The sequence below is a fragment of the Zonotrichia leucophrys genome, chromosome 5, assembly GCF_028769735.1.
Source record: "Zonotrichia leucophrys gambelii isolate GWCS_2022_RI chromosome 5, RI_Zleu_2.0, whole genome shotgun sequence".
Taxonomy (NCBI): domain Eukaryota; kingdom Metazoa; phylum Chordata; class Aves; order Passeriformes; family Passerellidae; genus Zonotrichia; species Zonotrichia leucophrys.
Window position 1 is genome coordinate 40,512,156 of NC_088175.1, and position 26,394 is coordinate 40,538,549.

Consider the following 26,394-nt stretch of genomic DNA (forward strand, 5'->3'; position numbering starts at 1 on the left):
CTGATCTGTTTCCTTAACAACTTTTCTACGCCTGAATCTTCAGACAAAACCTGTTGACCCCACAGTGGATGGAGGTGCACAGGTTCAGCAGGTTGTGAACATTGAATGTGTGTCAGACTTCATGGAAGCTCCAATCCTGAACATTCAGTTCAGGTAAAACAAAGGATTCAAATGTTAGTGAATTAATTGGATGAAAGATGTTAAATTTGGCATGGCCCTGTGACTGAAATGCAAAATATGGACACAAAAAGCTCTCTTAGGTAGACAACTTGAAAATTTGATCTAATTAAGCTTTAAGGTGCTAGGGAAAATCCACTTGGAACAATGTGGTTTAAAACCCCAGCCAAACCAAACAGTCAAGCAGCAGCCACCGATAAAATGTCTCCATGACTTCTGTCTCTGCTATCTATATAAAACAGCAGTCTTCCTGTTTGCTTAAGAAATCTTGACAGGAATATACGCAGTAACTTCTCCCTTCTGGAAACCAAGAACATTTCTGCAAATAACTTGGCCTGGAAGTGTATGCAACCAGAAATAGACTCTTGTTCTGTCCACTCAACATCAGCTCAGCTTTATAAAATCCTGAGTTCTGGGCTGCATGCTGTTTTTCTAGTCTAAACTGGTTTTTATTGGTATGTTTTCCCAAGGATGTATTTTTGCCCCTTAGGGTGCTGTCTAGAAGGATAAACCCATGCTAAAACTGAGAGAACCTTATCAGCAATTCTGCCAATTCATCTATTGCCATCTAAGGAGAGAAAATAAAATTTATTTAACAGTGGATTGAAACTGTATATTAGAACTGTCATATGCAGTTGATGGATTTTGATCATAAACAGTTCCTCAGTTGCTTGGTTGATTTCTGCTGAGGCTGCCACAAGCACTGTGGTTTTTCTCTTCCATCTGCAGGTACGGTGGAACATTTCAAAACCTTTCAGTAAAATTACCCATCACTCTGAATAAATTTTTCCAGCCAACAGAGATGTCTTCTCAAGACTTTTTTCAGCGTTGGAAGCAGCTGAGCAAGTAAGACTCTATACTCGGACCTCTTGCGGTGGGCAAGGGAGGAGAAAGATATATTGTGAATATAGCTGGTGCAGTACCTTATCCCATACTTAGTCCTGTAAGCCACGAGCTCTCTCAGTAGAATTAATTGCTATTGGAAATGCTGTTCATAATGTATTTGTCTTGCCTTGTCTTGCAGTCCCAAACAGGAAGTACAGAATATCTTTAAAGCAAAGCACCCGATGGATGCAGAGATCACGAAAGCAAAGGTGGGTGGTGGTGATATTTTTAATTCATAGTGTACAGGGCAATGGCAGGTCATGTTTCAACCCCAGCTGGCACCTAGACACCACACAGTCATTTGCTGACTCTCCCCCAGTGGAATGGTACAGAGAAGAAAAAGTGAGAAAACGTGTAGGTTGAGGTAAAGAGAGTTCAGTAGGTCAAAGAAAAGCCATGCACACAGGCAAAGCAAAGAATTAATTCAATGCTTCCCATTGGCAGCGAGGTGTTTGGCCATCCCCAAGGCAGCAGGTCTCCATCGGGTTTAAGAGTTACTTGGGAAGGCAAAACAACACCACTCTGAACATCCTCCTTTCCTTTCTCAGCCTTACATGCTGTGCCAGGACATCTTACAGTATGGGATATCCCGTTGTTCAGCTGTCCTGGCTGTGTCTTGTCCCAGCTCCTTGTGCATCTCAGCTTCCTCACTCGTGGGCTGAGGAGCAGAAAAGACCTTGGCTCTGTGTAACCCCCACTCAGTGATAACTGAAACATCCCTCTGTTATCAACTCTTTTGAGCAGAAATCTAAAACACAGCCCCATACCACCTGCTAGGAAGAAAATTAACTCTATCCCAGCCCAAATTAGCACATGGTATAAGCTAACTTTATGCATTTTTGTTTATATGGCAGCTGGATCATCCAGTGAAAGTAAGTCCATGCTATGTGATAGGTCATGGCAGTGCTGAGTTGAATGGACAGCTTCTAGCTGTGGTTTGAATTGGATGCAGTCTTCAGTGGCAGCTGGAGACTTGAAGCTGTTTAAGAAAGCACCAATTCACTGCTTAAAACTGAACTGGAAGATAATTCAAGCCTTAATTTATACTCGAGGTACTGGTTGGAAAAGGAAGTGACTTTTTGGCTGTGTTAGGCAAAACAGAAGTGACTGTAACAGGAATGTGGAACAGGAACAGTGACTGTGTACAGGAGTGGCTGTATCAAAACTGGGGAGACTGATGTTAAATTTTAACTTGCTTCTCAGTTGCTTTCTAAAAGAGCCTTATTTACAGAATAGCTCATTTATCAGGGTCAGCCTTCAAAAATTTGTAGTAATGAAGTAGTCTTGAAGACTTAAAAATTAATTTCCTCCTTGTTTTGCTATTTGATGGTGACGATTTGAGTATACTTGGTATTTGTGTCTTCCTCTCCCCACATCTAAATCTTCTTGATTTCTTTCACAGATAATTGGATTTGGATCAGCCCTGCTTGAGGAGGTAGATCCCAATCCTGCTAACTTTGTTGGTGCTGGTATCATACACACAAAAACCACTCAGATTGGATGCTTGCTGCGCCTTGAACCCAACCTCCAGGCACAGGTATCTGTGTAACTGTCTCCAGCTTAGATAAAAGTTCTCATTTGAACTAAATACTTCTGTGTATCTGAAACTCCTTTAAGGTGTTTAAAAGTCACTATTGCATTAGCTGCTTATGACTGCAGACTCCAACAAGAAATTAAATTGTAGCAGCTGATCCTGGTCCAGCTGGGTAAGCTGCTTCTTCAGAGCAATTCTCTTTTCCTCTTGGAAGAGATGGTTACAATATTCCAGACTGTCTTGTGCGCTTTGGACCACATTAAGTATGCTTCCTTTTGCTACTTTAAATGATTAAAAGAGTAATAGGCTAAAAGATGAAAGCATAAGCGAGTACAATATTAAGAGTATTTTTACTAAAGCTTTTTTGACAGAGGTGTTACCAAAATTAACTTATAATTAAAAATAGGTTTTGGGTGGTTGTGTCTTCTGCTCCCTGAAGAAGTGGTTGTACAGGGTCTTTAGACTTTTCCACAGCATTTGCTCCTCTTTAACAGATATTCTGGACAACACCTTTCTGTTAAAACCCAAAAATACTTGAGTAACAGTAATTCTCAGCAAGGGTTTGAAGATAGGGTTGGTTCAGCCAGTGGTTTGAAAAAGCTGTGATGCTCAGTGGCTTGCTGCCTCTGAGTGTTTTGAGATCTTTTTCCTAACAAAGTTTACAAAGCAAGTAAGAGGTAACTGTTAGTTTTCACTGTTGACTGTGCATTCCTTTAATGCCAAACTGTTTAAATAGTATTTTATGTTCTTTTTCAGATGTATAGGCTCACACTACGAACAAGTAAAGAAGCTGTATCTCAGAGATTATGTGAATTGCTGTCAGAACAGTTTTAATATTAACCATGTCAGTTTTGGTTTTTCCACTTATATCACTGTCATCATACTGCAAATAAATGTCTTGTACATCACTGTCTGAGTACTGCAATGTTAACCAATACCAGCTCCCTGCCTTAACAGGACTTGACCCTTGTTTGAAATTAAGACTATAAAATGTACAGTACAGGGAAGTGACTTTTCCATTAAAAATGGCTTTTCGTGTGTTACATAAAGGGTGGGAGGGCTGTCTTTTGCTCCTTTTTTTGCAGAGGTCAGGCTTTTAAACTTGTTGAAGGGAAATGGTTTTCATTGTGGCAATCAAGGATTTCAGCTGAAAATAGCTCAAAAACCTTCTGTTTCAGTACCTTTAAGAGATACTTCTTCTGCTCTGAGCTGAAAGAGAACAGCGTACTGCTGCTCAGGAAGGTTAATTCCCATGCTAATGTAGAGTCAAAACTTTGTAAAGTTGAACATTGCCACAAGTTGTCTACTGGATGGAAGGGCAGATTTGAAGATGTATTTGAATCTGATTAAAGTGAACATTTATGTTGAGTCGCCAGTCTTTGAATTTGAAAAATGCCACAGGACCAGAGTCTTAAAGGTGTTAATCTTGTAATATTTTACATCCTAATGTTTTCTGATCTTTGGATTGAACACAAAAGCTATTCTTAATCCTCCTGCTTATCTCCATTCATGAGGTGAGCTTCTCTGGTAGGGGGTGAATGAGTAAATACTTGTTCGTTGTTTCTCAGTGAAGTTAAATATTCTGTTCTATGTTTTTTCTGTTTACCATCAGACTTGACAAGTAATAGTCCTAATGATGTGATACAATTAACTGCAGAAACTAGTGTTGTATAAAAGAAGTGGGAAGAAATGGGCCCTTGAAGGGCTGCAAGGCATGCAATCTTAGGTGAAAATGTAATTTTAACCAATATCTTTTCCCCAGCGTTCATTAATGTTCAGACTCAAGAGCTGAATAACTGATACCTAAGCAGTTTCCTTTCTGTCAGTGGTAAAAATGTCCAACATGGTATAGAAAACTTCTGCTGAAACTGAAAGTAGAAAACCCAGAAGTGTTCAGCTTTTCTAGAGGTTTTTACAGCCGAAGTCTTTGTACCTTGTTTCACATCAAACTCTTTGCAGCCTCTCTGCAGAAGTCAGTGGACAGAAACTTTGGCTCATGCTCCTCAAGCCTTGAGGTGCAACAGAAGCTGCTAAACCAAAGCAGGTGAGGTGGCCCACTTAGAAACCCTGGGCTGGTGTCAGCAAGAGCTACAGATCATGGTGAACAAAATGAGCTCCTGCTGACAGGAGAAGGGAACCTCAGGTCAAGATTTCCTCATGGTCACTGAAAGGAAGCCTGGGACTGCTGTGTCAGAACACATACAGGCAAACGTGCCCAGGAAAAGAAGGTGTTGCATCACGGTGGTGACACTGAAAATACATTTAAATGGGGCTGCTGTCATGCTGCCCATGCTCAGCAGGGGACAGGATTCTCCATGATTGAGTGTGCCTTGGTTTTTGTCTTCAGTGCTTTGAGCTTAAATGATGTAACTGGGAGATTATCACTTGGTTTGGCTGAAGGCTCCTGATCGTACTTGAGTAAAAGAGAAAAATGAGGAACAAAGGTTTGGCTGTGATATGTGGATTTTGGGGGATGTGTTTTGTTTTTCCAGAAATTGCTGGTAACTGGATATTATGGCTGAAAACTAGGCTAAAGGCCTGGTCTTTCTGCAAAAGTTCTCTGGAACAACTGGCCCCTTTAAGGCCTTTCACATTCTTCTTGCTTAAGACTCTTAAATCATAAATATTGTCATTGAAAATCTTGGTGAGTGGTTCCTGCAGTCAGGCTGGGCAGTTGGCAAATACTGATGGAATACCTTTTGTTTTGGCTTCACGATGTTCTGTGTCTCATTATTAGTCCTGTTATGTTAACCATGCTCTTGGCTACTCTGTTAAAATCTGATGTGCTGAACTAAAGGGAGTCTTAGCAAAGACAGAGGAGGTTCTCTTTTGTATTTTCCAAATCCTGTTGTATATCTGTCCCCCTGAAAAATGTTCTGTGCCCTCATTAAAGGACACCTTGAGACACTGCACTACTTTATTTCACTTTGCTTTGGTTCAAGCTGTGCTAAAATGTGCATTAAAGTGTGGGAAGGAGGGGGGGTAAGGGAAAGTGTCTTTTCAGTGGTGACTGTGTTAAGCTTATGACTGTTCACTCTTTGTATTCAGTGTCAGCTCAATGAAGCCATGAGCAGAAAAGTGAACAAATTAAAGACAAATACTTGATTTTATTTTTTTTGTGAATGATGGTTAACTTACCAGTGATGTATCCTGTCAAGCAGACAAAGTAATTTCTGCAGTAAACAGTGTTATTGTTTTTAAGTGCAGTATTTTCAGGCATTGACATGTGAAAATAACTGAATAGCAAAACAGGTAGCATATGTTCATTCTTGACCTACACTCCAGTATGTAACATTTATGGTGATTGTCTTATTTGTATAAAACAAAGTTCTGTCAAATTAAGTGGAGAATTTTCATATAGAAGACTATATATTAGACTATATTCATCAGAAGAACATATTAAGATTAAATAAATGATTAGACCAGTGATGAAACTGTCCTTTTTTTGTCTGGGGGCATGAAGGTGTAAAAAACAGTCTCGTGGAATGGTTGTTGTGGAACACAATTGCTGTGATTCTTCTCTGAGAAACACTGGTGGGTTTGTTCCCTGGAGTCCTACCTGGTCTATGGATTTCTGCTCCCCCAGTAAGTGAGTTTGATTTTGCTCTCGTTTGGTTACAAATTATAAATACTCTATTTTTAAAAAGCCCCAGGTGTAAAATCTTTCTCCCTAGAGAGTTTAACAGCAGTAAGTACATGAGCAGTGCTTGCTGCAGTAAACTGCTCTAATAGTGGGGTTCAGGCTAAGCAGCACACACCTGTATTGGATGCAGGGTTGATGGCACTGTAGAAGAAGAGTAATCTGAACTGCTAAATAACCTCATAAGCTTTGAATTTATGCTTCAGATTCTTTTCTTATATTTGCTGAAAGGGAAAAAAGGGCACTCTGAGCTTTTCTGCAATCATACAGCTTTTTCTTAAATGACTTGCAACAAAGTAAAGTTTGTCTGGAGTCCCAGCAAGTAGAAATTGCTTGTGAGTGAACCACTTGTATTCTGTTAGATGTGTGTGGGCTGTGATTTCTTGCCGAGGAATGCCTTCAGCTTCATCCCAAAGCTGCTCCATGTGTGTGTTAGTTACCTTTCTAGAAATGTCCCACCATACTAAGGGTGCTTGTGGAAACCTCACCATTCACCTTTGGGTCGTGTAGCACCTTGCTTTCCAACCCTGCCATCTGTGGATGATGACACACATGCTGTGTCCACTTTCAAAGGCAGGGAACAGGCCATGTGCTCTTCCACAGGGTCAAGTTGACTGTAGTGAACCTGATAGACTATTTTTCAGTTTAAATATTTGGTCAAATAAGGAGAAAGAAGTTAGCAAATTCAATTCCTTCTACTTTATTTGAACATTAAATTTCTGATACTGCCCAGTGCATGGGCCAGGTTTTAGCCTCTGGTTGAATAAATCACCCTGAGCAAGGCCTGTTTCTTGTCTTCCCTCCTGCTCCCCACCTTCAGCCTGTTCTTTATTTCTGTGCCTGTTCTTTATTTCCTCCTGTGCACCCCACCCTGCTCCTGATCAGGAATAATTTATCTGGTGACTCCATTGGTAGTCCAGGCAGCTGCTCAGGCAGTGTGACAGCAAGCCTGTCCTGTGTAATCAGTACAAGAGAACCCAGCAATGAGCTGTGGAAGGATTAACTTGTGATCAGGGTTTAATTACAAAAAATGGTATCTGCAGCCATCAGGTCTGGCTAGTGTGTGCAACTGTCAAAGTCACAGACACAGCCACTAAATGCAATTATTTCTGTGGTGAGCCTTCTTCCAGGGTTATCTGGGTCTTGGCATGGCAGTTGGAATTGCTTCTTAAGAAGTTCAAGTGGCCTGCAGCAGCCACATGTCGTGATGACCATCATCTTCTCAACATCCAGCCTGTGTGGAAGGGAGGGATAATCAGTTGGCATTTGTTTACAGCATTTTAGGCTCACAGCCTTTCAAGTGAACTTCTTTCAATGAACTTCTTTCTTTCCTATGGTGAGATGTTTAGAGGAAAGAGCACAGCCCTCGGTTGAATGCTTCTGTCACCTGCAGGACTACAAATAATGTGGGAAATGATTCCATTTTAAGTTCTCATGAGGCAGAAACTCTGGTGTACTCAGCTGCTGCCTTCCATTTTAGAACAGGATGAACTTGATGATCCTTGTGGGTCCTTTCCAGCTCAGGCTAGTCTGTGATTCTATGATCTCATCATCTGTTAGGCCTCAGGCCTCACTGGAAAACTAATAGAATTTGATTCCCCTGGTCTCTTTTTGGCCTTCTGAATATTTGTAAAGTACCTAGGGATTAAATTTGTTAAAGCTGTGCACTGGACTACTTAAGAGTTTACAGAAGGTCTCTTTTGCAGATGCTGAATTGTGTGTGTTCCTTTTGCAGTTCACAGAGCAAGGAAAACCCCTTTCTCCCACTGCACAGTTAGTGCTGGAATCTGAGCTGGTGGCTGTATGATGCCAGTTCTGGGTTTGAGGTGAGCTAATAAGGTAGAAGACTTGCACTTAATTGCTGAATTCACAGCACAGGTAGGTGAAATGAGAGCTTGAATAGGCAAGTAAGGATTTGAGTCTGTCCTTATAGTACTGCAGTTCTCAGGCTGTAGATTCCTGACCATGTTCAGCCTCCTGCTGGCCTTGGTTCTGCCTTTCTCTTTGTCAGTGGGAAACTGTGTCGATAACAGGCCAGAACTCGGGTATGGGGAAAAGAGAGTTAAGGGGAAAAATTCTTTTTTGAAAATCCTCTTTTGAAGCTGAGAAAAGTTTTCTTGGTTTCAGTTAAAACTGGGGTTTAACACAACTTTCTTAGCAATTGAGACAAACCTTAACTCTAAAAGTCTTCTTTCAGGTTTCACAGCCCTTTTGTCAACTCAGCATACAAGGTTGCTCAGTTTTCAAAATGCTGGGGGATGCTTGAATGTGCTTTGAAGGGGACAATTTTTAGCATAAGGAATAATTTATACTAGTTCCTGAATTAGTTCTGCAAAAGCAGAACCCTTCATTGTTTTCCATTCTTGAACATTGTATTGGCTTGGATTGTTGGGAATGTAACTTCTTCCCTCCAGTAACTGAACTCTAATACTGCTGCACTGTTTACTTGTACTGAAGCCTTGGTTTCCTGTCAAATTCTCCTAATGGGGAGCAGAACTGCACAGGCTCAGATAGTGCCCTTGTAATTATAAAATATACCTGAATTACACTACTAGAAGCATGTTATGAGACAACTGAAGTGGCATTAGTTACCTTAGATGAAATTTCTTACTTTACTATCTTAGCTATTTGAAATAGGTATTTATAGTCTAAACCACTTTTTCAGTCTTTAAAAAACAAACAAAACAAAACCCCCAACCATCAAAAACAACAAAACAGCCCTCCAAACCTGGAGTATTGATGTCTGTCTTTTTTTTAAAAGCAAAACAACAAAAACTTAAGGAAGTGAGATGACCTTCCTTGATTAGATGTAAATCCCTGTGTAATTAATGACCTTGTTGTTATTAACCAGTTTATACAGCAACATTGTACATTGCTGGGTGGATGCTAACCACATTTTCCTCCCTGAATTATAAAGGCACAGTTGTTCATGAATTTCCTTACTTAGAGATGGCCAAATAAGGAAAACAACTTTAGTACTGTACAGCCTCAGTTATCCTTACTTTGTTGAAGAGGAACATGATCCTTCACAACGGCTCAAAGTGACATTTGTGGAACAGCCTTTGTAAGTTATTTCTTCTTCATATTCAACTTCTCTACAATGCTCTGTCAAATGTAAAAAGAAATAATTTCTGCTATAATTCATCTTGGTCTTCTTGAGTGACCTTTGTTAGATGCCCAAAGCCTCCATATTTGGTTTCTTGGAAAACCATTCTTATTGCATGAGATAATTAACAAGTCACAAGTGAGTTACACAGCAAGAGAAGGTTTTAAACTGGGCATTAAAGTTGCAGGAGAGGCTTACCCTGGAGGACAGCAAAAGAAAAGAATAAATTTTAAGAAAACAGAAGTTGTTGGAATTACAAATAAGCAAAAAAATCCAGTTAAGAATATAGTACACATTCAGTCCAGCATGAAAAAACTAATCCTATGCTGAGAACACAAAGATGCAAAGAGAACAACCAGTTGGCTCATTCTGGTAGAATTATTTCTGGTTCACAGACTTTACTTATTTGAAAATTGCTTAATTTACTCATTTTAAGGATATATTTATAGGTAGCCAGAAGTTCACAACTTGCCTTGCTAGGGAGAATGTGTAATGCTACATGTTAGGTAACAAGTCTATGTGTCAGTGTTGTATTTTCCCCTGTCTTGAAGCACCACACCAAGCACTTTATGAAGGAGAAAGCTGACTGAAAACACAAGTTTTGCAAGGAGTTCAAAGATAGTGTTTGAAGTTTATATTAAGGAGACAAAAATGTTGAAAACTGTGAAGGCAATTCATACACTGCTCACACCTGATTCTGCACAATAATCTTTTAAGCACAGTTAGGTCCTCTGCTGAGAGAAAGGTTATAGATTATTGAACATTATTGCAGGGGAGGCTCAGTTAATGCTGTAGTATGACTTTGGGATTTTTTAAATGGGAAAATAAGATAACTACTACCTGGGCAGTAGACTAAGATGGTGTATCTACATGCCCAAGCGTGTGAGAGCTAACGGGAAGGCTGCAGGGTAATGAGGGGATAGCCTGTTCCAATAACAAGTTTCTTACACTGTTTTTTAAGATGTCAGAGTGAAAGTTATGTGGCTCTCCTGAAGTGCCTCCTGTAAGACTCTTTAACTCACACTTCTTAATGTTTAAAATATTGAATAGCAGGGAACCTGTATGAAATCCAAGACATCAGACAATAGCTTTAGAAAAGTAACTGCAGAAAGGACAAAAATGATGAGCCAATGGATACAAACATGATCATAGCCAAAGGGTACATAAAGAAAATTCATACGCTCATCCAAAAAAAGGCATTCAGAGGAAATGCCAAATGGAGGAAATGAGATGGAGATACATTACCGTGCGGCACTGTTGATGGCACAACAGAGGACAGGGATGTTGAAAGTCCAGAGGTGAGAGGAGGAGATGATGTCGTGCGGGCAGTGGTCAGTGTTGTTGTTCGCAGGGAACTCTGTTCAACTGACTCTGTAGAAGCCGTTGTGATAACATGGGGAGCAAAGGTAACAGTTGTAGACAAAACTGTTGGGATCAACGCTGGCCTAGACTGGGCAGAGATACTGGTAGGGACAGCGAATGAAGATGTTTTGCCGTGTGGAGTCGATGTGGTGTTTTGGAAGTAAGGATGCGTCGTGCTCTCAGTAGACCTAACTGTGGAAGTAGTCAGGGATGTAGGCACGGATGTTGTACTGACGGTTGAGGCCAAAGCAGAAGAGAATGGAGACGTGGCAGTGGATGGCAGCCGGGTGCCGAGCGGGCTGCTGGGGGCAGGCAGAGAGCTGGGATTTGGAGAGGTTTCCAGAGGCACTTCTGTGGAGACAGAGGTCCTGAAGGTGCTGCTGATGGAGGAGGTGGCCGTGGTCTGGTGCATGGTCACAGGTGGCCCAATGTGTGGCACAGTTGACTGTTCATGGGTGAAGGCTGCCAGGAGGAAGGCACAGGTAAAATTGAGAATGCCCACCTGGACACTTCTCTCCCCTTGCTCAGACATGATGGGACAATCAAAAAAGCAAAGCAGGAACACATGCACATATCCAGAGAGAGACATATTTCAGAAATGAAGAAATTAAAAACCAAATGAGGATCCACCTGTGGAGATGCAAAGGCAGTCACTCACCACATTGCACCACTTGCCAATATTCAGTCTCCAAGCAATGGCTGCCTGGCAGTAACTGCCCTACTCGCCCAGTGTAGAGCTCAGCATGATATTCTGGGGCATGCAGTGTCTGCTTGGACTCTGGTTTGGGCCAGCTATGCAGGCTGTGTCCCTGATGGACTCCTGACCACCCCATGCCCACTCCCTGGCTGGCAGAAAGACAAACAGAGGAGGCCCAGGGGTGGAGCTGGCACTCCTGATCAATCACCAAAGCACTTGTGTGCCATCAACACCAGCTGGGACTTACATCTAAAACGCAGTACCAGGAAACCTGCTGGGAACAATAATGAGCTCTGTCCCAAGCAGAGCCAGTGCACAAGCCCAGGAATACAAAGGAAAACCAATCTGGTCAATTGCAAAGTGATAGAGGGATGAGCAGCCACACAAATGCAGAACTGGGACGTGGTTTTTGAAAGAAACAGTGAAGGTAGGGAGGATCCGTCGAGTGACAGAAAAAATGAGAGCTGGAAAGAGCAAGGAGGAAAAAGATGGCTAGGAAAGAGCCTTACTGGGCTGTGAGGAGCTGACCCATGATGAGGATACAGTTGAGGAGGGAGAAGAAGCAGGCGATGGCAGCAGGCTGGTTTTGGCCGTGGTGGGAGCAGAGGACTCTGTGACAGGAGACTCCTTTGCAGCACTGGCTGTTGTTGGGGAAGAAGCCCTGGGCCTCAGGGTTGTAGGTGTGGGCCTGGGGCTGGTGCTGGGAGCTGCTGTGGAGGAGGCTGTGGAAGTGGTGGCAGTGGATGGCAGCCGGGTGCTGAGCGGGCTGCTGGGGGCAGCTGGAGAGCTGGGATGTGGAGAGGTTTCCAGAGGGACTTCTGTGCTGCTTGGTGGGCTGGCTCCTGTGGAGACAGAGGTCCTGGAGGTGCTGCTGATGGAGGTGGTGGCTGTGATCTTCTCTGTGGTCACAGGCGGCCCGATGTGTGGCACAGTTGACTGTTCGTGGGTGAAGGCTGCCAGGAGGGAAGCAGAGGTCAGTTGTGGAAGAGGGCAGAAGGGGAAAGCAAACATGGTTGGTTGAAGCTTCAGACTGTGAGCAAAAGGATAGCCAGATGTCCTGTACTGCAGTGATTATTCCCAAGTTTGAGGGAGGACTAGAACTGTGTCCTGTCCACAACCTGCTCCTTACATCCCCCTTGAATGGGACAAAATGGACAGGGTGCTCTCCTAGAGGCAAGATCTCTCTTCCTCTTCCTGGAAGATGGCCTTTCTGAATGTTCATGTCCTTTCAAGGAATAGGAACTGTGTAAGGACTGCCCCTCCAAGACTGGCAGGCCAGGCTACATGGGAGAGACCTTTTCTGGGGCCATAATGAAGAGAATGGTCATTCCACCGTGCTGATGCAAAAAGAAAAGTGAAAGGAGAGAAAAAAATAAAACAACCTTGCAAGCAACCTGCTCTGATAGAAATGAAGAGATGAAAAGGGAGAGCAGCAGGAAGCAGCAGGATTGGTAGGAGGGAGCCTTACCAGGCTGTGATGAGCTGAGCCATGTTGAAGATACAGTTGAGGAGGGAGAAGAAGCAGGTGATGGCAGCAGGCTGGTTTTGGCTGTGGTGGGAGCAGAGGACTCTGTGACAGGAGACTCCTTTGCAGCACTGGCTGTTGTTGGGGAAGAAGCCCTGGGCCTCAGGGTTGTAGGTGTGGGCCTGGGGCTGGTGCTGGGAGCTGCTGTGGAGGAGGCTGTGGAAGTGGTGGCAGTGGATGGCAGCCGGGTGCTGAGCGGGCTGCTGGGGGCAGCTGGAGAGCTGGGATGTGGAGAGGCTGTTTCCAGAGGGGCTTCCGTGGAGAGAGAGGTCCTGGAGGTGCTGCTGATGGAGGTGGTGGCTGTGATCTTCTCTGTGGTCACAGGTGGCCCAATGTGTGGCACAGTTGACTGTTCGTGGGTGAAGGCTGCCAGAAGGAAAACAGGTCGATTGTGCATTATGACAAGAATAGGAAATGGAGGTGCACAGAGGACTCAGATTGTGGATAGAATTTAAAATGGAATGCCAATGCTGTCGTGAGTGTTTCTGGGAAAAAAGAAACACTGGGATTGTGAGTCCTCTCCACAAGCCACTGTCTGGCTTCTGTCCTCAAAAGGGAGGAAATGGATACAGTAGCTTCCAACTAGCAAGTTCCTAATATTTGTTCTTAGAAGAGCACCCTGTCTGGATATGCATGTGTCCCTTCAAAGAAAAGGGAGAGCTTAATTATAGTCCCCCCTGAGACTGGCAGGGCAGGTTACATGGGAGAAACCAGTGCCCCAGAGCCATAACAATGCCATACTACTGTTCCAATGCAGAAGTAAAGGGGTTGTAGAGTAAAAATTAAAATAGGTATGCAGGGAACCTGTGTGGCTGGAAGGGATGAGTACAAAGGGAAGAGCAGCAGGAAGCACCAGGATGGATAGGAGGGAGCCTTACCAGGCTGTGCAGAGCTGAGCCATGTTGAGGATACAGTTGAGGAGGGAGAAGAAGCAGGCGATGGCAGCAGGCTGGTTTTGGCCGTGGTGGGAGCAGAGGACTCTGTGACTGGAGACTCCTTTGCAGCACTGGCTGTTGTTGGGGAAGAAGCCCTGGGCCTCAGGGTTGTAGGTGTGGGCCTGGGGCTGGTGCTGGGAGCTGCTGTGGAGGAGGCTGTGGAAGTGGTGGCAGTGGATGGCAGCCGGGTGCTGAGCGGGCTGCTGGGGGCAGCTGGAGAGCTGGGATGTGGAGAGGCTGTTTCCAGAGGCACTTCTGTGGAGAGAGAGGTCCTGGAGGTGCTGCTGATGGAGGTGGTGGCTGTGATCTTCTCTGTGGTCACAGGTGGCCCAATGTGTGGCACAGTTGACTGTTTGTGGGTGAAGGCTGCTGGAAGTAAAGGAGAGAGCTTTTGAGGATGAGGGCAGCAAAAGCTGAAATGGAGGTGGGTCAGAGGCCTCAGGTTTAGGATATGAACAAAAACAGCAGGGCTGTGCTGCACTGAGTATTCCCTGGGAAAAATGGAGCACTGAAATTGTGGGCTCTGTCTTCAAGCTGTCTGGTTTCTTTCTTTAAAAAGGAAGGAATTGGATACAGTGCCTTCTAACAGGCAACATCCCCCTACAAATTCCTGGGAGAGGACTCTGTGTGGATATGTGTTTGTCCCTTCAGGTACAGGGAGAGCTTAAACACAGTCTCTTGTGAGACTGGCAGTTCAGGCTGCATGGGAGAGACCAGTGTCCCAGGGCCCTACCTAAGCAGAGCCATGCCAGTGATCCAATGCAGAGAGAAGGGGGAATGGTAAGCAAAAATTAAAACCACTCTGCAAGCAGCCTTTGCAACTGAAAACTAAGAAGGGCAATGGGAGAGCAGGAGGAAACAGCAGGATTGATAGGAGGGAGCCTCACCAGGCTGTGCGGAGCTGAGCCATGTTGAGGACACAGTTGAGGAGGGAGAAGAAGCAGGCGATGGCAGCAGGCTGGTTTTGGCCGTGGTGGGAGCAGAGGACTCTGTGACAGGAGACTCCTTTGCAGCACTGGCTGTTGTTGGGGAAGAAGCCCTGGGCCTCAGGGTTGTAGGTGTGGGCCTGGGGCTGGTGCTGGGAGCTGCTGTGGAGGAGGCTGTGGAAGTGGTGGCAGTGGATGGCAGCCGGGTGCTGAGCGAGCTGCTGGGGGCAGGTGGAGAGCTGGGATTTGGAGAGGCTGTTTCCAGAGGGGCTTCTGTGGAGAGAGAGGTCCTGGAGGTGCTGCTGATGGAGGTGGTGGCTGTGATCTTCTCAGTTGTCACAGGCGGCCCGATGTGTGGCACAGTTGACCGTCCAAGAGTGAAGGCTGCCAGGAGGAAAACAGGTCAATTGCGCATGACGACAAGAGTAGCAAATGGAGGTGCACAGAGGACTCAGATTGTGGATAGAATTTAAAATGGAAAGCCAATGCTGTTGTGAGTGTTTCTGGGAAAAAAGGAACACTGAGATTGGGAGTCTTCTCCACAAGCCACTGTCTGGCTTCTGTCCTCAAAAGGGAGGAAATGGATATAGTGGCTTCCAACAGGCAAGATTCCTATACTTTTTCTTAGAAGGGTACCCTGTCTGGATATGCAAGTCTACATTTAATAACAAGGAGAGCATAAGACACTCAACTTTAAGAGAGGAAGGCTCCATGGGAGAGAGAAGTGCCCCAGATCCATAACAAAGTAAGATGATACTAGTGTTTCAAATCAGATAAAGGGCGTATGGGGAGCAAAAAATAAAACAATTTTGCAAGCAACCTGTGTGGCTGGAAAGGATGAGTGGAAAAGCGAGAGGGGGGAATCACCATGATGGATAAGAGGGAGCCTTACCAGGCTGTGAGGAGCTGAGCCATGTTGAGGATACAGTTGAGGAGGGAGAAGAAGCAGGCGATGGCAGCAGGCTGGTTTTGGCTGTGGTGGGAGCAGAGGACTCTGTGACAGGAGACTCCTTTGCAGCACTGGCTGTTGTTGGGGAAGAAGCCCTGGGCCTCAGGGTTGTAGGTGTGGGCCTGGGGCTGGTGCTGGGAGCTGCTGTGGAGGAGGCTGTGGAAGTGGTGGCAGTGGATGGCAGCCGGGTGCTGAGCGGGCTGCTGGGGGCAGCTGGAGAGCTGGGATGTGGAGAGGTTTCCAGAGGGACTTCTGTGCTGCTTGGTGGGCTGGCTCCTGTGGAGACAGAGGTCCTGGAGGTGCTGCTGATGGAGGTGGTGGCTGTGATCTTCTCTGTGGTCACAGGTGGCCCGATGTGTGGCACAGTTGACTGTTCGTGGGTGAAGGCTGCCAGGAGGGAAGCAGAGGTCAGTTGTGGAAGAGGGCAGAAGGGGAAAGCAAATATGGTTGGTTGAAGCTTCAGACTGTGAGCAAAAGGATAGCCAGATGTCCTGTACTGCAGTGATTATTCCCAAGTTTGAGGGAGGACTAGAACTGTGTCCTGTCCACAACCTGCTCCTTACATCCCCCTTGAATGGGACAAAATGGACAGGGTGCTCTCCTAGAGGCAAGATCTCTCTTCCTCTTCCTGGAAGATGGCCTTTCTGAATGTTCATGTCCTTTCAAGGAATAGGAACTGTGTAAGGACTGCCCTCCAAGACTGGCAGGCCAGGCTACATGGGAGAGACCTTTTCCGGGGCCATAATGAAGAGAATGGTCATTCCACCGTGCTGATGCAAAAAGAAATGTGAAAGGAGAGAAAAAAATAAAACAACCTTGCAAGCAACCTGCTCTGATAGAAATGAAGAGATGAAAAGGGAGAGCAGCAGGAAGCAGCAGGATTGGTAGGAGGGAGCCTTACCAGGCTGTGAGGAGCTGAGCCATGTTGAGGATACAGTTGAGGAGGGAGAAGAAGCAGGTGATGGCAGCAGGCTGGTTTTGGCTGTGGTGGGAGCAGAGGACTCTGTGACTGGAGACTCCTTTGCAGCACTGGCTGTTGTTGGGGAAGAAGCCCTGGGCCTCAGGGTTGTAGGTGTGGGCCTGGGGCTGGTGCTGGGAGCTGCTGTGGAGGAGGCTGTGGAAGTGGTGGCAGTGGATGGCAGCCGGGTGCTGAGCGGGCTGCTGGGGGCAGCTGGAGAGCTGGGATGTGGAGAGGCTGTTTCCAGAGGGGCTTCCGTGGAGAGAGAGGTCCTGGAGGTGCTGCTGATGGAGGTGGTGGCTGTGATCTTCTCTGTGGTCACAGGCGGCCCAAGGTGTGGCACAGTTGACTGTTTGTGGGTGAAGGCTGCTGGAAGTAAAACAGGTCGATTGTGCATTATGACAAGAATAGGAAATGGAGGTGCACAGAGGACTCAGATTGTGGATAGAATTTAAAATGGAATGCCAATGCTGTCGTGAGTGTTTCTGGGAAAAAAGAAACACTGGGATTGTGAGTCCTCTCCACAAGCCACTGTCTGGCTTCTGTCCTCAAAAGGGAGGAAATGGATACAGTAGCTTCCAACTAGCAAGTTCCTAATATTTGTTCTTAGAAGAGCACCCTGTCTGGATATGCATGTGTCCCTTCAAAGAAAAGGGAGAGCTTAATTATAGTCCCCCCTGAGACTGGCAGGCAGGTTACATGGGAGAAACCAGTGCCCCAGAGCCATAACAATGCCATACTACTGTTACAATGCAGAAGTAAAGGGGTTGTAGAGTAAAAATTAAAACAGGTATGCAGGCAACCTGTGTGGCTGGAAGGGATGAGTACAAAGGGAAGAGCAGCAGGAAGCACCAGGATGGATAGGAGGGAGCCTTACCAGGCTGTGAGGAGCTGAGCCATGTTGAGGACACAGTTGAGGAGGGAGAAGAAGCAGGCGATGGCAGCAGGCTGGTTTTGGCCGTGGTGGGAGCAGAGGACTCTGTGACAGGAGACTCCTTTGCAGCACTGGCTGTTGTTGGGGAAGAAGCCCTGGGCCTCAGGGTTGTAGGTGTGGGCCTGGGGCTGGTGCTGGGAGCTGCTGTGGAGGAGGCTGTGGAAGTGGTGGCAGTGGATGGCAGCCGGGTGCTGAGCGGGCTGCTGGGGGCAGCTGGAGAGCTGGGATGTGGAGAGGCTGTTTCCAGAGGGGCTTCTGTGCTGCTTGGTGGGCTGGCTCCTGTGGAGAGAGAGGTCCTGGAGGTGCTGCTGATGGAGGTGGTGGCTGTGATCTTCTCTGTGGTCACAGGCGGCCCAAGGTGTGGCACAGTTGACTGTTCGTGGGTGAAGGCTGCTGGAAGTAAAGGAGAGAGCTTTTGAGGATGAGGGCAGCAAAAGTTGAAATGGAGGTGGGTCAGAGGCCTCATATTCAGGATATGAACAAAAACAGCAGGGCTGTGCTGCACTGAGTATTCCCTGGGAAAAAGGGAGCACTGAGATTGCGGGCCCTGTCTACAAGCTGTCTGGTTTCTGTCTTAAAAAGTGAGGAAATAGATACAGTGCCTTCTAACAGGCAACATCCCCCTACCAATTCCTGGGAGAACACTCTGTGTGAATATGCATTTGCCCCTTCAGGGAATAGGGAGAGTTTAAGGACAGTTCCCTCTGAGACTGGCAATTCAGGCTCCATGGGAGAGACCAGTGTCCCAGAGCCCTAACTAAGTAAGGCCATACCAGTGTTCCAATGCAGAAACACAGGGGATCAAGAACAAAAATGAAAACAACTCTGCAAGCAGCTTGTGTCTGGACAGAAAGAATCAAAAATGGAATGCAGGCAGGAGCCTACCAGGCTGTGAGGAGCTGAGCCATGTTGAGGATACAGTTGAGGAGGGAGAAGAGGCAGGCGATGGCAGCAGGCTGGTTTTGGCCGTGGTGGGAGCAGAGGACTCTGTGACAGGAGACTCCTTTGCAGCACTGGCTGTTGTTGGGGAAGAAGCCCTGGGCCTCAGGGTTGTAGGTGTGGGCCTGGGGCTGGTGCTGGGAGCTGCTGTGGAGGAGGCTGTGGAAGTGGTGGCAGTGGATGGCAGCCGGGTGCTGAGCGGGCTGCTGGGGGCAGCTGGAGAGCTGGGATGTGGAGAGGCTGTTTCCAGAGGGGCTTCTGTGCTGCTTGGTGGGCTGGCTCCTGTGGAGACAGAGGTCCTGGAGGTGCTGCTGATGGAGGTGGTGGCTGTGATCTTCTCTGTGGTCACAGGCGGCCCGATGTGTGGCACAGTTGACTGTTTGTGGGTGAAGGCTGCCAGGAGGGAAGCACAGGTCAGTTGTGGATGAGGACATAATGAGAAGACAAATGTGGTTACTGTAGCTCCAGACTGCGAGCACCAACATCAACAATTTCAACATGCTGCACTGAGCATTTATCAGATAGAGGGAGTTGGTACCAAGGGCTCTGCCTTATAGCTGCCTTCTTTTTTTCTCATAAAAAGGCAGGAAAATGACATGCTGCTTTCCAACAGGCATGATGCCTCTTCCTCTTTCTGGAAGCGGAGCCTGTGTGGATGTGCACGTCTCCCAAGGAATAGGAGCACATTAAAGTTTGCCCACTTCAGAACTGACATGGTGGCCAGTGTGGGAGTGACCGGAGCCCCAGGGCAGTACCAAATGACAACCATATCACGCTGCTGATTCAAAAAGAATTTGGAATGGAGAGCAAATTTAAAGAAAATATGCAAGTGGTCTGCACTCATGGAAATGAAAAAGAGAAAAGGGAGAGCATGCAGAAGCAGAAGGACACTTAAGAGAGAACCTTACCAGGCTGTGCGGAGCTGAGCCACACTGAGGACACAGTTGAGGAGGGAGAAGAAGCAGGTGATGGCAGCAGGCTGGTTTTGGCTGTGGTGGGAGCAGAGGACTCTGTGACTGGAGACTCCTTTGCAGCACTGGCTGTTGTTGGGGAAGAAGCCCTGGGCCTCAGGGTTGTAGGTGTGGGCCTGGGGCTGGTGCTGGGAGCTGCTGTGGAGGAGGCTGTGGAAGTGGTGGCAGTGGATGGCAGCCGGGTGCTGAGCGGGCTGCTGGGGGCAGCTGGAGAGCTGGGATGTGGAGAGGTTTCCAGAGGCACTTCTGTGGAGACAGAGGTTCTGGAGGTGCTGCTGATGGAGGTGGTGGCTGTGATCTTCTCTGTGGTCACAGGTGGCCTGATGTGTGGCACTGTTGACTGTTCATGGGTGAAGGCTGCCAGGAGGGAAGCACAGGTCATTGGTATGTTGCTGGCTTATGGGAAGTTGGGTGATGTTGACTCTTCTGTTTTTAAGGTTTTGTGCTCAGTTATGGGCCAGGATGGGAGGCCTGGTTCCCACTAAATCTGGTTGGCTTTGGGTTTGGTTTGTTTTTCAGTTAATAAAGGTGTCTATTATCCTAAATATGTTCCATCCTGTCCTGCTTTTCTTTCATAAGTACTTGCTGTTGACTATTTTGAAGGTTGATCTCTAGCAAGTTATCTCATCTCCTTCCTCGAGCAGCTGAGTGGGGAAGAGGTATCAGTTTTTTACTGGTACTTTAAAACTGGCTTGCTGCTGACTTCTCTGGGAGGGTTCTCTGGGAGGGCCATGGCTACTGAAGGGATATGGATGCATTGGCCAGGGATGACTCTTATCTTTTTCATGACCAGAGCACTCACCTGGTACTACTTTAGTAGTTGGTGTCTTAGCTCTGGTTGGCTCCCTTGCTACAAAGAAAGGGATGAGAGAAAAGAATGATTGAGTCTTGGGAAGGATTCTAGGCAAAGCATGTTGTGGCATCTTCCAATAGGAGGATCAGTACTAAGACAATTCTGGCACGTGGGTCTAAGTGAAAGAACTTTAGCCTGGAGCTGAGTGTACAGTTTCTTGCCCACCCTCCACTGGTGACTCTTGCACTCAGGGTCAGCACTGGTCCACAAGGTCATATTTGTTGAATGGCACTTTTCATGGATGTGCCAGGGCCTAGGCATCCTTTGGCTGGAGATCATGCCTTGGGTTATGCCTCTCACTCAAAACTGTAAATTGGAGATGTGTTTCCAGTTTCCCTGCCTTTTGTTCACCCCTGCCCCACTGTGCATTCCCAAGGCAGCACTGTAAGAAGAGAGAGGTGTTTTAGCTTGAATCTTATTGGTAGCTGTAGGGCAGGAACTCCTGGATGCCTGAACCCTCAATAGAGGCCTGTGCCCCAGAGCCAAAGCCCTGAAGTTACAGGGAGAAGGATACAGTCAGGGTCATGTGTGTGTCAGGCCCAACACCTGCCGGTGTCCCATGGCAATAGCAGGGGCAATTGAGAATGAGTAACAAAACTGAAGCCTTTGTGGGGCATGCTGCTTAGAAGAGAAGGGTGGGAGCTGGAAGAAGCAGGCAGAGCAGCAAGAAGAGCAGGAGAGAGCCTTACCAGAATATGATGTTCCCAGCTGAGTTGAGGAGAGGGAAGAAGCAGATGAGGCTGAAGTGACGGGCAAAGAGGTGGAGCTTGGAAATGTCCTTGTCAGTGGAACTTCTGGGCTGGTGGCAGGGCTGGTCTCTCTCGGGACAGAGGTGCTGCTGGTGGATGTGGCAGGGGTGGTCTGTGTCTGTGTCATGAGGTGCTGCACAGGCTGTGTCAAGGTTGTTCTTAAGTGGGTGACAACTGCAGAGAGAATAGCACATGTTGATTGAGGGTGGGTCTGAAGGGTGCTTCTGACAATTTGACATGCCTTTTTCTAAAGTTCCTGAGGAAAGAAGAGCCTTGTTGGATGCACATGTTTCGCCTCCCAAGTATTCCAAACTGGGCAAGACCATCATCTGGAAAAGCTGAGGTAGGTGAAGCAGAGAGTCTTAGGCCAAAGACATCTCTCTAGTCCCTTTTACTCACCTTCTGGGTAGTGCAGAGTGGTTGCTTCAGTTCCCTCACTCTCTGTGGTGAAAGAATGAATATTAGTAATGGTTGGGAGCTGGAATTGCTTGCACAAGACCACCAATATATATGCACCCCAACAGTACTACGTGGGAGAAACCTGGGTTTGGGAAAGAGTGTACAGCTGCCCTCTCAATACAATAGACTTCCCACCACACACAGTCTTAGCCTGTCAGTTGCAAATGTAGCAATTCATGTTGTCAAACAGCCTCAGAGGACACTGTCCTTGTTTGTATATCGAGTGATAGACATTCAAAAAAGTTCATATTTTTGGGGGGAGTATTTCTTGCTAAGAAATATATAGGGGCAGGGGGAATATGTATTCTGTGGTCTGTGAGTTTTCAAGAACTTGCTTTGAGGCATAGAGGTATTTTGTCTAAATTTGGAGGAACTGTTGGAAGAGAAATTTTAGCTTTAACATCATATTCTGAGGTCAGATGCTTGCTCCATTGGCAAGATGAATTTCCATTTTAATCACACTTCTTGTCCATGTCCTTTCCTTTCTGTTAGCAATATTAAGACCACTAGTAAGAATGCTTGGCTTTTTTACAAGGAGTATGTTTACATATGCCTTGTGAGTGATGGCTTCACCTGACAGATGTAAGAAAGTGCTATTTACCTGCTGTTGTTATTTTAGGCTGGCTGAAAGTTGTGCTCTGAGTTGTGGTTTGAATAGGTATTGAGGAGGTTGCTGCTTCCCTTTTGGTGGTGGTCTTGAAGGGTGGTGAGGTGACCCCTGCTTGTTCTGTCTCAGTTGAAGCAGCAGCTGATGAGGCAGAAGGTGATGAGGCAGCAGACTTTGGTGTAGTGGCCATGGTTCTTTTCATTGAGGTATTCATGGAAGGGGTAGTGATGGTTGTAGTCATGTTCGGTGTGGTAAAAATTGATGTTGTATGTTCTTTTGGGGTAAAGGTAAAAATATAATGTGAGTAACCAATTCATAGAAAAATTAAAACCAGATAAATTATAAAGAAGATATTAATATTTTAGAGATAATTCTTTATTTTTCAAATATTTTCAGTATGACTGTTGTATTCATGTTCTCATAAGCTTACTAAATATTTCTGAGGTTACATTTGTTTTCAATTGTTTCATGTCTGTCTCTGTTCTAATTTTCTATATTTTTCTGTATTAGATTTGTTTAATATATAAGTAGTTATCTTTGTGTCACTTTGGCTAAAGTCCATGTGGGCTTTGTCCATTGGCTTTTATTATGTTTCAAATCAGCCACACTTGCAGCTTTATGCAATTTGTATTGAAAAGCTAAATAACATCATACTATAGCCTCCCCTTGCCTCAGTGCACAAATCATCTGTCACAATGTCAGCTTTCATGTGTTTTGACTCCTTTGGAACCTGTTTTTGCCTCTGCTTTCCCTGAGAGCCATGGTCCAAGGTGGTTTATTAGCTGAAGTGCATGTTGGTATGAGGCTAAATGAGGCTCCACAAACCACAGAATCAGAAGGTAATTTGTGCTGGCAGAGTCATCCTGCAGAGAACAGGACTTTGGAAGCCTAGACAAAGATGCTACATCGATACCTGTGTGACTCTGCTTCGGGGCTTGCTTACATTGTTCAGAGCCAATAGACTGGGTGCTCCTTGAACCCCATAAATGAACCAGTGGAAAAGAGGCTGAAGCTGAGCTAATAAAGCCAACTGGAGCCAGGCTTGCTCACTGCTTATAGAACTTCTAATTGTTTATCTCATTTCTCAGATGACTCAGTTTTTGGTTGCATTTTTAATCTAATGCTTATATCCTGTATCTTTTTATGCACTTTCAATCTACACTTCTGAACATTTCTGGTTTACAAACTTCCTTTCTGGAAGCCTGCATTGCCTGCTTCATGATTTGGAGTCTAATGCTTGGAGGTTGTGTGAATTTGAAATGCATTCCTAGGAATGGTATCTCAATGATGTACAGAGGTTTAGAACAAGGTTATAATAATTTATTTTAGACAATAACACTAAAACCTACCAGTAGTTGACTTTATTGTGACAAGAGGTTTTGAGGGTGAAGTTCTTGGAACTGTAATTTTTGCAGTTATTGTTGGATTTGTAGTCTCAGGTGATACAGTTGTTGCAGAAGAAGTACTAGGTACTGCTGGAAGTGTGCTCATGGTGGAGCTTCCTGTTACTTTAGGTCGCACTGTTGTTACTAAGAGAAAAAAAATCAAAATTGAAAGATGAGAAGTAGTCCTCAATAATCTATTGATAACATATATATTAATGGAATTTTTCTAAAGTAAAACAAGTGTTTTTATAGCTATTAGCAGTAGCTACTATTAAAACCCATTACCTTTTAAATTAAACCTTGAAAAGCTGTTATCCATTGCTTCCTTTGCTATTATGTGCAATGAATACATTAAAGAGGTATTCTTGGAAATACCTTTCTCTTGACTTTAAAGTGAATCTGGCATACACCCTAGTTCCTATCAGCAGAGATGGAACAATATTCCAATCCTCTATCAAATAGTATCCATAATTTTATTATTTACACAACCCACAGAATAAAGTTTTCCAATACCACCTGTCTTCAGGGAAATTAGTGGAATTTCTAACAAATTTAAGATCAAGATCTGTAGACTCCTTTCCTGTATCAGGCTATAGGGATTTGGTATAGTCAGTCACACCTTTCCATCAAGACTTTCTTCAATTGTTGAAGTGTTATATGGCCAGTCCCTGGTAAGATTTGGCATAAATTTATGAGAGATCCTTTTGGTCATAGAATGACTTGGGTTGTCTTAGACTATTAATCTAATCCACTCCCTCTGCAATGAGCAGAGATGTCTACAACCAGATCAGGTTGTTCAAATGCCTTTCCAGCCTTAATTGAATGCTCCCAGGTAAGGGGATTCAACAGAGTCTCCAGGCAACATCTTCCAGTGTTTTACCAGCCTCATCATAAACAATTTCTTCCTTATATCGAGTTTGAATTTATTCTCTTCTGATTTAAAACCATTACCCCTTGTCCCATCAGAACAGGCCCTACTTAAAAAAGTCTGTCTCCATCTTTCTCATAAGCCCCATTCTAGTACTGAAAAGCCACAAAGAGATTTCCATGGACCTTTCTCCTCCCCACGCTGAACAACCCCAGATCTCAGCCTTTTCTCACAGGAGAGGTGTTCCAGCCCTCTGGTCATTTTTGTGGCCCTCCTCTGTCTTTCTTGAATTAAAGACTGCAGAGCTGGACAGAGCATTCCAGGTGGGCTCTCATCAGAGCAGAGGGGCACAGTGCCCAATCTTGCCCTACTAGCTATGCAGCTTTTGATGCTGCCCAGGATATTATGGTACAAGGACATTTTTCATCATTTCACCTTATGCATGTGAAACTGATAATGCTGCTATATCACACAAAAAAGGACATTATTGATTTCATAAACACTTATCAGGACATAATATCAGTGTGTAAGTTACACAATTGGCCAACTGTGTAAACTAACCTGGTAAAGGTGAAGATGGTTCAGGTGTGGTGGTAACATTTACTTGTCCTGGTACATAAAGGCAAAACAGGTTATATTTGTGAATAAAAACATATTAAAATATCCCAGATAAGGTACATCTCATTGAATTGGATTCCAAGAACTGTGCTAATTACTGAGCTATTCCTGAAAGTATTTAATCTTACATATTTCAGTGGTCAAATTCACATCAAAGAACTTAATTACAAAGAAATCAATACATCTCATTATTATAATGAACACAAGTAAGTTTTTCCTATCTTTGTTATGACTTTTATGGCTAAGGGCACCTCAGTTTTCAGGGATAGTGGAACATGGTTTTGTATGTAAGGGAGATCACTAGCTGAGATCCTGGTTATCCAAGACAGAATTTTGTTTGAGAATTTAGTTCTTAATTTTTCTTAATTTTATTCTTAATTTTTCTTAAAAAACATTTGTTCTTTATGTTTTTTTACATCTGCATGAAAATCCAAACTGTCCAGCTAGAGTCTATCCAAAACCTTATTTATTAAGATAGGTTTTCATGGAAATAAGATATATGGTAATAAACCTCAAGCTAATTAACAAAAAATAATCTAGAAACATATTAACTGAGTCCTACACGTTTCCCTTTTTTTCCTGTGAAATGTGCTGAACACCTCTGAGACTCACAGCTCTGCTGAGCCTGTGACTCACACAGATTAGAACACCAATACTGTATTTTACAAGAGGTATAGTAATGGGTTTATTTTGAAAGGAAGTTGTGTTTAGATGAACACTCATTTATGGAGAGATACTAGAAAAATATCTTCTCTGAGTCTGTGCAAAAGCTGTAGTGTGGTTTTCAAGTTACTGTGGAGAAAGAAATGCTGCTTACCACATGGCATGCACCTTTCTTCTTCATGGTCAAAGTATTCATCATGAGAGCAGTTGTAACAGCCTGAAGAAAGGGGAAGAGAAGTTTGTTTTACATTTCTCAGAGAAAGACATTTAATTAACGCTATTTATAATTGAATATATTATATATCTGTTTTTTTAAAAAAAGTATCACATTCAACATCATCTATTTAGGTAAGTATTTCCAATGTTATCCTCAGAAAGAGGTTTTGTCTATGTAGGAATTTGTATAGTTTCTCCAGCTATATCCATTTGTTTAATAAAAATATTAATTTCTCTCTCCACATTTTCTTTCCTAAGTAGAGAGTGCATTCTTTTGATTTGGTGCAAGTCAGAATTTCTCTTCCAGACAGCCTGAGCTTGATATAATGCTAAATTTAGTACATCTACTGAGTTGATTATGTATTTAAAACACTACTAGTAAGGGAAATATCAGCAAAACTTCTTAAAAAATAACATCAATTAGATTATCATTATTGA

The 26,394-nt window shown here is 44.8% G+C and overlaps 2 protein-coding genes across 5 annotated transcripts in view; one reads left to right on the forward strand and one right to left on the reverse strand.

Moving 5' to 3' along the window:
* AP2A2 (adaptor related protein complex 2 subunit alpha 2) overlaps window positions 1-3,504 on the forward strand; it is a 42,238-nt gene extending 38,734 nt beyond the window's left edge. For all 4 annotated transcript variants that reach the window (XM_064714690.1, XM_064714692.1, XM_064714691.1 and 1 more), the window contains 5 exons: window positions 30-153; window positions 907-1,023; window positions 1,202-1,271; window positions 2,465-2,599; window positions 3,353-3,504. In XM_064714690.1, the coding sequence (XP_064570760.1) occupies window positions 30-153; window positions 907-1,023; window positions 1,202-1,271; window positions 2,465-2,599; window positions 3,353-3,430 (524 nt within the window). In that variant the 3' untranslated portion in view covers window positions 3,431-3,504. The remainder of the gene's footprint in view (window positions 1-29; window positions 154-906; window positions 1,024-1,201; window positions 1,272-2,464; window positions 2,600-3,352) is intronic.
* Window positions 3,505-7,252: 3,748 nt separating this feature from the next.
* The window catches only part of MUC6 (mucin 6, oligomeric mucus/gel-forming), a 44,693-nt gene continuing 25,551 nt past the window's right edge, over window positions 7,253-26,394 (reverse strand). Inside the window, exons 27-43 of the mRNA XM_064714125.1 lie at window positions 25,895-25,957; window positions 25,021-25,068; window positions 23,556-23,735; window positions 21,540-21,581; window positions 21,081-21,314; window positions 20,341-20,388; window positions 18,672-18,960; window positions 18,514-18,599; window positions 17,572-18,018; window positions 16,643-17,060; window positions 15,680-16,131; window positions 13,805-14,230; window positions 12,796-12,798; window positions 12,090-12,354; window positions 10,588-10,934; window positions 9,239-9,341; window positions 7,253-7,470 (exon numbers count right to left, since the gene is read on the reverse strand). Of these exons, the coding sequence (XP_064570195.1) occupies window positions 7,293-7,470; window positions 9,239-9,341; window positions 10,588-10,934; window positions 12,090-12,354; window positions 12,796-12,798; window positions 13,805-14,230; window positions 15,680-16,131; window positions 16,643-17,060; window positions 17,572-18,018; window positions 18,514-18,599; window positions 18,672-18,960; window positions 20,341-20,388; window positions 21,081-21,314; window positions 21,540-21,581; window positions 23,556-23,735; window positions 25,021-25,068; window positions 25,895-25,957 (3,629 nt within the window). The 3' untranslated portion in view covers window positions 7,253-7,292. The remainder of the gene's footprint in view (window positions 7,471-9,238; window positions 9,342-10,587; window positions 10,935-12,089; window positions 12,355-12,795; window positions 12,799-13,804; window positions 14,231-15,679; window positions 16,132-16,642; window positions 17,061-17,571; window positions 18,019-18,513; window positions 18,600-18,671; window positions 18,961-20,340; window positions 20,389-21,080; window positions 21,315-21,539; window positions 21,582-23,555; window positions 23,736-25,020; window positions 25,069-25,894; window positions 25,958-26,394) is intronic.